Here is a 12,231-nt window from a genome sequence, read left to right as displayed (position 1 = left end):
AAGCACTACAAACCTGTCTGGAGGATTGGAGTATGGGGGCAGGGCTTACTGACTGGCACACTCCACTGTAGGGGGATTGGTTGCCAGGTGGCTTTTTGGTGGGGACCCTCAAATGTCAGCATTGGTCTTTCCTCTCAAGACTTTAGTTTTCCACAGAAGGATCCTCCACATCCTGCCTGGTGTCTCTAAGTGTGGCTCTTGGTATCCTAGAACTGAACAAGGATAAGGAGCTAGAGATCTCATTTATCCAGTATGTAAAATTGTGCTTAATCGCTATTTTCTGTACAGCATCTCAACCTAGCCTAGTAACCCTGAGTCATACATCTATTTTTTCCTTTTTTAGTTGAATTACTATCAAAGTAATTTCAGCCTCCAACTTTAGAGACCATAGTGTAAATGCTATTTAATTGAGACATATTCACATATATTTTATTAAAGCTCTTAAAATTTGTTGTTTTTGGAGGTATGTTCTTCAAGTTCTAAACACAGCAGTCAACATGTAGTGACTGGAAAAAATGTAATGATCCCCTACAAAAATGATTTGTTTTTATAAATCATCACTCTTTCATTGAAAGGATTTGCTTTTTATTTCCTATAAACACATTTTATTTTTCCAACTCAACTGTAACCTCAAGGGCACCCTAACTCTCTTTGTATAATCAATCTAGTCCTTATCAACTGCCTTCTCAAATGCAACACAACTCTAACACACAAAAAGGAAGATGAGCAAGCCCAGGGACAAAACACAAGAACAGAACACTAGGATGTGAATCTTATTTTCAACAGGGAGAGCATATCAACAAGGAAAATGAGATCCTGGTTTCAAAATGAGTTAAATCTGCAGAATGCCAATTATTTGTGCTATTAAACAGTAACCAAGTGCAAACCATGGTTTCTCAAATGAGATTTCTCTTTTAAAAATCTAACAAATATCTGGGTGAACATAACAATATGGCTAGGTCAAAAAGAAAAAAAAATCTCTCACACACAATAATAACTGCAAGAAGATCCCACAGGTTATAGAAAACATAAATGAACTTTAATATCGAAACAGTCAGGGCAAAGAATACTGGATTAATGACCCATTAAGTGTGAATCACTTCAGGTTCTTTACAGTACCAGATATTTTTAAAGTAAAATCTGAATGCATATTGAAGAGAATGAAACCGTTTTTAAACTTTAATTTCATACTTGATGCTAATACCAGCATGATTTTTAGACTGAAAAATCTTTATATGATTTGTTTTAACACTAAGAGTGAGATTTAAACCAAAGTTAGCAATGTTCCTGAAATGTGAATTTGTTCAGTAGTAACCTTTTCATCTGGGTAATATACCACTTTCTTCTCAAAAAAGTAGTCAATGTACATTTTAAGATTTGTACAATAAGAAAATATACTGGCTAATAAAAAGTGTTACTGTTATTATTATTTGAGAGTCTAGATGAAAGAAAAACTGCATTTTTGCTTAAATTATTTATGCCCAAATAATTTACCCTGCAGTCCACAGATGTATAGGAAATAAAATCTTTTTGAATAAGAGAAAAATAATGAGGGTCGTAAAATAGAAACATAATCCAGAAGAATCTAAAAATAGCTTCCTGATATTTTCTCTTTTGAGTATTTCATTTAAGCTGCTTTAGGTTGCATGCCCTGATCTGTAGAAGTTAACAAGGAAATAAAATTTCCAAGTATTTAAAAAATTTACTCATTTTCCATAAAGCAACTTTTAATCTATCAACACTTAAAAATACACAGTGACTTAATGAAACATCAGTACAACTGCATAGAATTGAGCTCCAGAGAATTATACACTTATGAGCTGTCTTTCCTGGGCTCTGGTTTACAAGAGTATTGGCTTAGAGACCAGCTTAGAGTCATTTGCTCCTACCTAGAAGGTACAGGCCAGGAAACTTAAAGATTTCACAGGCCTTTTCTGTTTCTAAATAAAATGCTAGGAGCTCTCTGAAGGTCTTAAAAACAACCAACCAGCCGAATATGTATACTGGGGACCATTCCCCTTTGTGAGTCAAGGAAGAACGGAGTTTATGACTTTCACTGAAAACAAAACAAAATCTCCCACAATTCTTCTAAGAGACTCTGAAATGTACTAGAAATTTCAAAACTAGAACAATGCCATCAAAGATTAAACCTCTTAATGCTTGGAGCCACCCCAAAATAATAAAATTGGGAACTCCAGGAAAACAGGTACCAAAAGAATCAAAATAACAATTGCACTGAGGATTCTCCTCTTTGAAGGCTGTTTAAGGAGGTAGGATTTTAAGGGTTTTTTTTGTTTATCTTTTGGCCTCTGAACATTTAAAAAATGCTTTGCCCGGCTGGTCCTTCAGGCTAATTTTGGAGTTCACAACGAACCCCAAGCCTGACATAAGGATATTCTACAGTTTCACAGCTATCATTTGTACATTAAGTTGATTTACTCTTTTTGAGTAAATATAACTAGAAAATGGCAAATTAATATATTCTTTACATACAACTTTGTGTCTTAAAATTCTTGAAAAACAAGAGCAGATGACTTTGTATTCAAAGACTACCAAAGTGTGTATTTGATATTCACATGCAAACAACTTAAAACTTTATAAATCTCCTGTCAACTCTGCATGATGCCTTTAAGAAGAAAATGACATACAAAGTTTGCTAACTGTGCAAAATATTAAATTGCTAAGACATTTTACATAATGAAATAATACATGTAAATGTAGAAGCTGACACATGAAATTAACACAGGTTCAAAAGAACTTATCACATTTCAGAGATTTTCTTTAGTAACAAGTTTTTGTTTTTATATTTCCTGGTACACAGCAAAGTTTATCACAGAAGATAAAAATCCTTTTAAACAAATCCAACAGGGAATTCTTGAGGCACCTTCTCATATAAAACACAAGATGAATGCAATTATCAATCCATCTGAGAAAAGTTTTCAATCTACGTGAACATCATTTTTTTCATTTATTTTACACAACTTTAATAAGGCAAGACAAATTTGTGAAAAAAATGTAGATACAAAAATGATGTAAACTAATAATTTATATTTAAAAACCCCAAAGGGAAAACAGTGAAGATGGGACAGTTCAAACAATGCCTTTTTTAAAAAAAACCTAAAACAGAATTGTGCACAAGCTGAAGATTACAAAGAACTTCTAGACTCTGCACAGTTTTGGTTGTTGGTTTTTTTTTTTTTTTACATCTTTATATTACATGTTTTAAATCATATCAGGAATGCAAACTAGAACTGCACACTACCTTAGTGGAAAAAAGTTCAACATTGTGCAATTTTCTGCCTCTTAATTTAAAAAAAGTGGCAGCAATCCCTGCATTTGTATTTGAAACAAGGATCTAAGAAACTTTATCAAAAAAGGTAATGAAGGCAAAAATTGGCAGACATCCAGCATCTTGTTTCTTTTTAAAACAACGTGGATGATAAGTAATTTCATGATTAAAAAATGAATCTTTTAAATAAATACATTGTATCTGACATTTGCACTGACTGATTTGATAAATCTTTAAGTAAACAACGGCTTTACTACACTCCCTGTAGCCTCAAGCCACTGGCTTTAGATTCTGGAGTCCTTTTTCACTGGGTTTCATACCCTGCCACTCGATACCCTGCAGGCTGATTAGGCAACATGCTGCCATTTTGTCCTGGAGGTGGCTGCACTCCGTAATTTGGTCCCATCCATGGTGCAGAAGACTGTGTCTGACTGGTAGAGAATGTCAAAGAAGCAGAGGGCAGGGGAAATTCACTGATTAAAATAAAACGTAATGCGAAGAACAAATAACACATACATATGGGAGATATACTTTTTCTTAAGCTCAAATGTAAGAATAATTGTTATGCCAGGGAAAGCAAAGGCAAAAGTCTTTTCTCTTAAAAATTAGTATCCTCATGAGGTTTAGTTTGGGCAGTTTAATTTTGTTAGTTTAATTATAGCTAAGGAAATACCCTTAACCTGTAAACATTTATCCCCTTTGACTCAGAAAAAAAACTTCTCTCTCATCTCAGAAAGAAAACTGTCCATTTGGGTTGGACACATGTTGAACAACCCACTACCTGAAAGAAACTGGATCATTTGGTATGATAAGGACTAGCATTTATATTACTCAAAGAAGAAATCAAAACAATCATCAGCACATGTAAGCTCATAAATTTTTTTCAACATTACAAATACAAGATTCTTTTTAATAAAAACTGCAAAGTATTTTAATTTCCAGCTTATTTTTAGAAATTTAAGTAAAACTGCATTAATTTAGGGTATATAAAGAAGCTTCCATATAACAATGTATGAACAAACTCTTTTGCGCAGAAAAAAGTGTAATGAATAAAACAACTAGCAGTGAAATAACTGTATCCAAGAATGGCTAGGTGACCATTATCAAGTAAAAAGCTTAACAATGATTAAGCTCTTATTTTCTTACTTAAATATTAGTTAATTCATTACCAAGCATTACCAAAGTTCTTCTAATGCTGGTTATATCTCAGGGCAACATATTTCTAGGCAAATCTTTAAAGAGATATACTTAAAACTATAAATGATTTAAACAAGACAGCCACATTACCTACGGACTACTTAAAATCTCCTCCCAAGTTCTTGACATTTTCAAAGGGTAATAACAAAGGAAAAGAGCAAATGTGCTTACTTAAATCCCTGTTGGTTCCACGCCTGGCCATACATTCCATATGCAGGTACTTGCCAACCATTAGGCATATACTGGCCAATTTGTTGTGCATTTCCATACCACTGGCCCCACTGGCCATAAGCTTGTGGATATCCAATTTGATTCTGCTATTAAGTAAAATTATAACAGATCATTTACTATTATTTGAAGTTAAATGTACATATACAGTCCTAATATATGACAAATACAGAGCCATAACACACAGGGCCATCATTACAATTAAAATGAAAGATAAACAAGAGTTTAGAAAGTGACTGCTAAAAAAAAAAAAGTGAGGTTATATTGCTGTAAGTCTGTGTGATGCCCTGAATGGCATACTCTTTGTAAGGTAGGCAGGAGGTAATGCCCCAGTAATACATATTAAACTCAGTATAACGTTTAAGTGTTTTGTAAACTATCTACATGACTGTTTCCTTTAGATAGGGAAGATACAGAGATTACTTATCCCTATATTCAGTTTACTTAAGAAACATATATAGAGTCACGACTGTATGTCGACATTCTGGTCAACGATGGACCGCACATACAATGGTGGTCCCATAATATTAGTACCATATAGTGCAGGTGTTTAGCAGGCTATACTATCTAGGTTTGTGTAAGTACACTCTATTATGTTCCCACAACAATGAAATTGTCTCCATTTCTCAAAATGTATCTCTGTCGTTAAGCATCAAATAACTGTAGCTTAGGATTTTCTTACTCCTATCTTGGTGCTCCATTTACAATTTCCTCATAGACATCTTTGTGGGATCAAGTTTGAACCACTAAAGCTGCCTGGAAAAACAAAAACAGCAAAATCTGGAAGAAAATGCCAAGGCTCTCTATACACTTATAGCTTTATTTTTGTTTCAATTGAGTCAAGCATGCTTGTGAGTTCTCCAAATAGTATGTGAATAAAGCTACCAAGTATTAAGAAAAAATTTAATACCCTGTTAGGTTTGTCGGAGCATTTTAAAATCCACTTTGTGAGCATGAGTCAACTGAGGCAGTCACATTCATCATGTCACCACTGTAATCCATGAACCAGCACTCTGGAACTATAATACATGTAGGAAGAGCCCTTATACTCTCATTTAAGCTAGAAACTTATTAACAAGGATTATCAACAATTTCATTTTAAAATAACCTTATTATTAGCCCAGAAATTACTCTGAAAAGTCTCTCACCTGTTGCACGGGATTTATCATATCAAGAGTTTCTTTGCCCCAATAGCATTTCACAACATGACCTTCAATGGTAGTTCCATTAACAGAGACAATTGCATGTGCTGCACTTTCATGGGAATTGAACCTATTGAAAACAATATTAAGAATCACCCATATAAATTATTTAAAATACTTATGAATAAAACCTATTTTTAAAAATCAAGCTGAGCCTAAGTTAAAACAGGCAGTTCAAATAAAAGAATCAAGAAAATGGCATATTTTCATTGCTATTTGTTTCTCAAAGATCTTGTAGTTTGGCAGAAACTTCTTTTAATAGAACGTGTTTTATTGGCCTTGTGTTGGAAGCAGGGAGCTATTAAAAAACAGTGGCAAATAGGCTAAATACTGGAGAAAATTTCTATTTCTTTATAACCAAGGTACATTGTTAAGAAAACCACTAAGTTAAATGTTCAAAAATGACTTTGGGGGAAAAAGTTTTTTTTCAAAAAAACCCACTCATACCGAACAAATGAATATCCTTTATCTGGAAAGACTCGAATTTCCATTATTTGTCCAAATGGCGAAAAAGTCTGACGCATTAGTTGTTCTGTTAGACAGAAAACAAAAACAAACCACACTAAGTTATATTAAAATCTCACAAATATCAAGCTTTTCTCAGGTCAAAAATTCATCTCAAGATGCCACACAAATAAAGCTCCCATACCTGTTAGGCCGGAAGTGACACCTCCACAGTACACAGTACAGTTGCTTGGACTAGACTGATTTACGACCTCATCATATGATAGCTGTTTGGTGTTTGCTGGGGAAGGTAAGTTTTATATTTTTAATTCATTACATAAAATGTTCAGAAAGAGAAAAGCAGCATTAACTACACTACTGCAATGGTAATATTTACCTTGTTATATATATTACATTTGAGAATTAAACCTCCCCCAAGAACGTCTAAAAAATTACTCAGTATTTTCTATTTAACAGGAGACTTGACATTAGAGATATCATCAGTTACTATTTATAATTACAAAAATGAAAACTAAGTACATTTTTGAACAGTAGTCTTGATTTGCTTCTCATCTATTTCTGCAATAAGTCTCCGGGGAACAGCTCTAACATTTAAAATCTAGCGTATTTTCCTCCAAAATTCCACATTTCCTTTTCTTCTCCAATACACCTACACTCATATGTACTCTTTGGAGCTGGAGGCTTTCGGGTTGCCCAGTTAGTTCTGATTTGTCTTCCACCAAGCCACTGGCCACCCATCTGCTGAATGGCGTTTTCGGCATCCTGTTCCGTACAACATTAGAAATGACAAAGAAGCCACTATTAGTTGATGTTAAACAACTGTTAGCAGTAGAGAAAACTCATGGTTGCATTTCACAAATGTTTTTTGAATGAAAATGCTTTATGACATACACAGTATAATAGTTTTCCTAAAATGCAAGAGTGCTTTTAAATTATCTTTCTTTTATTTGGATAGCAGACTTTGGGAATGTTAATCACCTGAAAAAGTCCAGAGCCCAAAAGCCCTTAGGAGGTGGCAATTATAAAGTTCATGCAACAACTCAGACTATTATGGAGGAAATCTCACCTTAGACAATCCAACAAGCTTATTATAGGCAGTATTTGGTTTCTCATTCACCCATCAAGTAAACATTGAACAGCTATCATGTTCTAGGCAGCAGGTTAAGTACTAGGGATATGCTGCTGAATGAAGCAGACGTGGTCTCTGCTGCGATGGAGCTTACATTCTTTTAGGCGGACAAATAAAGTAATTACAAATTGTGGTAAGTGTCATGACAGAAGCAAAAGACTGAGATAAAGAATATGGGCATGGGGATCTATTTTAGACAGCCTGATTAGGGAAGGTCTCTCTGAAATGACATGTTAGCTGAAATCGAGAGGAAGAGGAACAAGCCAAGTCAAAACACTGAGGAAGAGGGGCTGGCCCAGTGGCGTAGTGGTTAAGTTCTCACACTCCGCTTCGGTAGCCTGGGGTTTGACGGTTTGGATCCTGGGCACAGACCTAGCACCACTCCTCAAGCCATGCTGAGGCGGCATCCCACATAGAAGAACTTGAAGAACCTACAACTCGGATATACAACTATGCACTGCGGATTTAGGGAGGAAAAAAAAGAGGAAGATTGGCAATAGATGTTAGCTCAGGGCCAATCTTCCTCACTAAAAAGCATAAAGAAGAAAATCCTTAACTGTTGAGTTAGAAATAGTGCTTATCACCACCAGGGAGAAGCCAAAAACAAACACACACTGAGGAAGAAAGCCCTAGTAGAGGTAAAGGCAGTGCAAAGTATGTGAAGGCAGGAGTTTGATTTGCATCTGAAAGCCTGTGACAGACAACTACTTTCAGTGGAATCTGCCAAGCAAGAGGGAAGGATGCCAGAGGAAAAAAACTGACAGGTTTTAAGTAAGAGCTTGTCATAATCTAATCTATGTTTTAAGGCCATTCTTAGTGCTACAATAGTTTAGAGATGGGTAGTAAAAAGAAAAAGACACTTTGAGACTAATGCAATATCCAGATTTAAAAACATGCTGGTGGCCAGGACTAGGGCAGTAGCAGTAATCTAAAAGAAGATCAACAGAAGGGTGGGGGGGTGCACAGTTAAGTAAAAGGGGAGGAATCAAAGATAACACCTAGGTTCCTGCTTGGGCGGCAGGAAGGGTAGTGCTAGCATTTATTGAAATGAGAAGCCTGGGAGGAAGGAAGGGAACAGGTCTGAGGAAGAAACAAAGAGCTCCATGTAAGACACTTGAAGTTTGAGATGACTGTAAAGCATTTAAATTATGATCATTGTTAGTAAGTGTGGAGCACAGAAAAGTAACCTGAACTGGATATAAAATTCAGACTCATGAAGAAAGACTACAGGGAGAAAAGAAAGCATCCTGGGACAGAGCCTGAAAAACAGCAAAATCTAAATACTGGGTAAAGGAAAAGCCACTAGCTAAGGTGACTAAGAAGGAGTAGCCAGTGATGAAGGAAGAAATGCACAAAAATGTACTGTCATGGAGCCAAGGAATCAGAAATCAAGAGGTGAACTTGAAAAAAGTAGTGTTGGTAGAAAGGGAGAATAAAAGCCAGCCTGGAGCGGCCTGAACAGTAAATGGTGTGCAGCTTTGGTTTGCATGTGTCAAATGTGGGCTCAACCTAGCACAAAAGAACAGGCAAATTCAAGGCTAAAAGCCGTTCCTGAGACACATAAAAAGCAAACGCATATTCTTAAAAAGAAACAAACACTGTTTACCACACAAACCAGTTTGAACTCCATGAAATGTTTAACTACTGTTGTGATTGAACTGTGTCCTTAAATTGATATTAAGTCCTAACTATTCACCCCCCCCAACTGTGAATGTTACCTTATTTGGAAAGAGGGTCTTCGCAGATCTATTAGTTAAGATGAGGTCATACTGGATTAGGGTGGGCCCTAAAACTATGACTGATGTCCTTCTAAGAAGGGGAGAAGCTGACGGATGTGAACACACAGAGGGAAGAAGGCCATGTGAAGATGAAGGCAAAGACTGGAATGATGCAGCCACAAGCCAAGGATGCCAAGGATTGCAGGCAACCACCAAAAGCTAAGAAGAAGGCAGGAAGGATTCTTCCACAGAGCCTTTGGAGGGAGCACAGCCATGATGACACCTTGACTTTGGACTTCTAGCCTCCAGAACTTTGAGAGAATTTTTGTTCCTTTAAGTCATTCAGCTTATGGTACTTTGATACAGCAGCCCTAAGAAACGAATACAACTACTTGCTCACAAAAGAGGGAAAAAATTTTTATAGGGTGTGTTGTGCGTGTGTGTGTGGGGGGGGATAGTGAATGGGAGATGAAGAAGTGGAAGCATATGCAAACAACTCTTCCGAGAAGTTTGATTTTGAATTATACCAAAGAAATGGGGATACAGGTCAAGGGATATGGGGTCAAGTGTGGTTTTAGTTAAGAGATACTAGAACATGTTTTTTGGTTGACGGGAATGATCCAGTGAAGAAGGAAAGACTGATGCCACAGGACAAGAACAAGCACGGCACATATTATACAATTCCATTTACAGAAAATGTTCATAACAGGTACCTCTATATAGACAGAAAGTAGACAACAGTTGCTCAGGGCTGGGGGGAGAGGGTGTAGAAGGAAAAGGATAGTGACTGCTAATGAGTATGTAAGTTTTTTTGGGGGAAGGTGAAAATATTCCCAAATTGTGATGATAGTTGCATAATTTTGTGAATATTCTAAAAACCACTGAACTGTACACTTTAAATTAGTGGGTTTTATGATATGTGAATTATATCTCAATAAAGCTGCTGTAGGAAAAAAGGAATAGGCACAGGATCAAAGTCCTTGAAAAGGCGAGAGAGGTGGGATCTCACTCATAAGTGATTTGGCCTTTTTCAGGAAGGACCTTTCCTCAACTGTCACAGGCGGAAGAAGGGGAAGGTGGATGACTTTTATGTAAGTTTGGTGGTTGAAAGCCGAGAGAATTCCTGTATGATAGCTTCTGTTTTCTCAGTGAAGCATAAGGTTGACAGTGTGGGGTGATGATGGAGAAAACAGTGAGAAATATTTGAGGAGACAGGAGGGGGGCATGAAATAGTTATCAAAGAGCAGGAAATCAAACTTACTAGAGAAACAAAGGTTTGCAAAGATAGTACCATGTACTCATCTAACTGTGTGACCATTAAATTAGAAGCAAGACCAGGTGAGTCAGTTTTTCTCTAGCAACATTCAGTTATTTCAGTAGGCACAAAAGCTTTGTTCAACCAGCACTGGGGCTTGCCTAGCATGCACAACACGGGAAAAGAGGCAAAGGAGTTGGGGGTGGTTGCAATCAAGGCTGTGGCACTTGATAACACCAGAGAGTGCCTGCCAATCATGTATCACAAATTTTATAGAAGCGGAAATGTAAATTCAGAAAGAATATATTAAATCACTTACTCAAAGTTATACCTATCTTATGGTTGTCAGGATTCAAATCCATCTGGCTGACTCCAGAGGCCACATACAGACATCCTTTGCTATATGACTCTATTTCATACTAAATATGCGTTAAATGGCGATTTTTATACAGCGGGGACCTATACTCAACAATCTTAAATGGAAAAAATGAGTTCATGGCCCACCCAAAGCCCCAAACCTATTTCCCCAAATAGCACAAAACACTAAAATCCTATATATCAATCCTCTAATGAACTCACAGTAAATTGTGGCTATCAACCCACTGTATGAAATACTTTTCTACTTTTCCGAAATATTATGTTGTGATAAACAGTAAAGCTTTCAGAATCAACTCTACTTTTATAGTTTTTTTTTTTTTTAATTTTTTTTCCTTTTTCTCCCCAAAGCGCCCTGGTACATAGTTGTATATATTTTTAGTTGTGGGTCCTTCTAGTTGTGGCATGTGGGATGCCGCCTCAGCGTGGCTTGATGAGCGGTGCCATGTCCGCGCCCAGGATTCAAACTGGTGAAACTCTGGGCTGCCGAAGCGGAGCGCTCAAACTTAACCACTCGGCCACGGGGCCAGCCTCTACTTTTAGTCTTTATTTTCTCATCTCACAGAAAAAAAAAAAATAAAAGCTTACAACTGGTAGATGGGACACATACATGAGAGAACTTTTATCTTTTCACCTCTCAATATGTTTTACCATTTCCAACTTTTCTTCTAATTTATGTGTTTTTCCTGACCTCTTAGGCTTGTCCACTTTCTTCACCAGTTTTTCTATTTCCTAGAAGACGTCTTCACTTGCCGAGAGGAATGATAGCTATACTGTTTAACACATTTAAACAATCCGATTGCAAGATACGATGTTACTGTGAGAACAGGTGAGATACAATTGCAATATGTTCTGGTTGTCTTGCCAGAACTTGAAAGCCATGTGAACAGATTTCACAGATTTTTGGGGCAGATTTTTGATTTGGAAAGTAAATTTTGGGCAAAATGGTTGCAAGCTGTTATAGCAGGTATCTGGATAGTAAGAGCTCATAGTGAAGAATAACCAGACATTAGTTCTAATGTAAGCAGACAAAGGAACTAGAAAAAAAAAAGTTTTGGTATTATTTGGCATAATTGCAAACAAATGCACCTTTAAAAAAACCTAGAAGGAACTGGCATAAGAAGTGATGCTCATAAATTTGACCTAAAGTCGTCAAGAAATGATATAATATCTATTTCAAATACTCCAATTACTAAAGAAAAGCCTTTCTAAAATACATTTCATATTATCAAAAACTTTTAATGGCTCATTCTAATGCACTCTTACACAGACAAGTATAGTGTTTCTGCACTTATCATTGGCAAAGTCATAACATAGAGGCAATACAATAAAATCCAAGGTTAATGAAATCTTAGTGTATACTCCAAGATTAG

General features: G+C 36.4%; 1 protein-coding gene across 31 annotated transcripts in view; it reads right to left on the bottom strand.

Annotated features, from left to right (window-relative positions):
* Positions 1–1,017: 1,017 nt before the first annotated feature.
* The window catches only part of TIA1 (TIA1 cytotoxic granule associated RNA binding protein), a 30,415-nt gene continuing 19,201 nt past the window's right edge, over positions 1,018–12,231 (bottom strand). For 10 of the 31 annotated variants that reach the window (XR_011425990.1, XR_011425992.1, XR_011425991.1 and 7 more), the window contains 6 exons: positions 7,035–7,143; positions 6,566–6,661; positions 6,364–6,448; positions 5,863–5,986; positions 4,658–4,803; positions 1,018–3,720 (listed from right to left, as the gene is read on the bottom strand). Coding sequence is in view for 11 of the 31 variants with exons in the window: in XM_023618946.2 (XP_023474714.1) it covers positions 3,594–3,720; positions 4,658–4,803; positions 5,863–5,986; positions 6,364–6,448; positions 6,566–6,661; positions 7,035–7,143 (687 nt within the window). In the remaining 20 variants the exon portion in view is untranslated. Of the gene's footprint in view, positions 3,721–4,657; positions 4,804–5,624; positions 5,734–5,862; positions 5,987–6,363; positions 6,449–6,565; positions 6,662–6,900; positions 7,144–12,231 lie in introns of all 31 variants that reach the window. The other 21 variants (XR_011425997.1, XR_011426002.1, XM_023618947.2 and 18 more) reach the window with 9 other exon arrangements.

Source organism: Equus caballus, chromosome 15 (genome assembly GCF_041296265.1).
Source record: "Equus caballus isolate H_3958 breed thoroughbred chromosome 15, TB-T2T, whole genome shotgun sequence".
NCBI classification, from domain to species: domain Eukaryota; kingdom Metazoa; phylum Chordata; class Mammalia; order Perissodactyla; family Equidae; genus Equus; species Equus caballus.
This window is presented reverse-complemented; position numbering and strand designations above follow the sequence as displayed.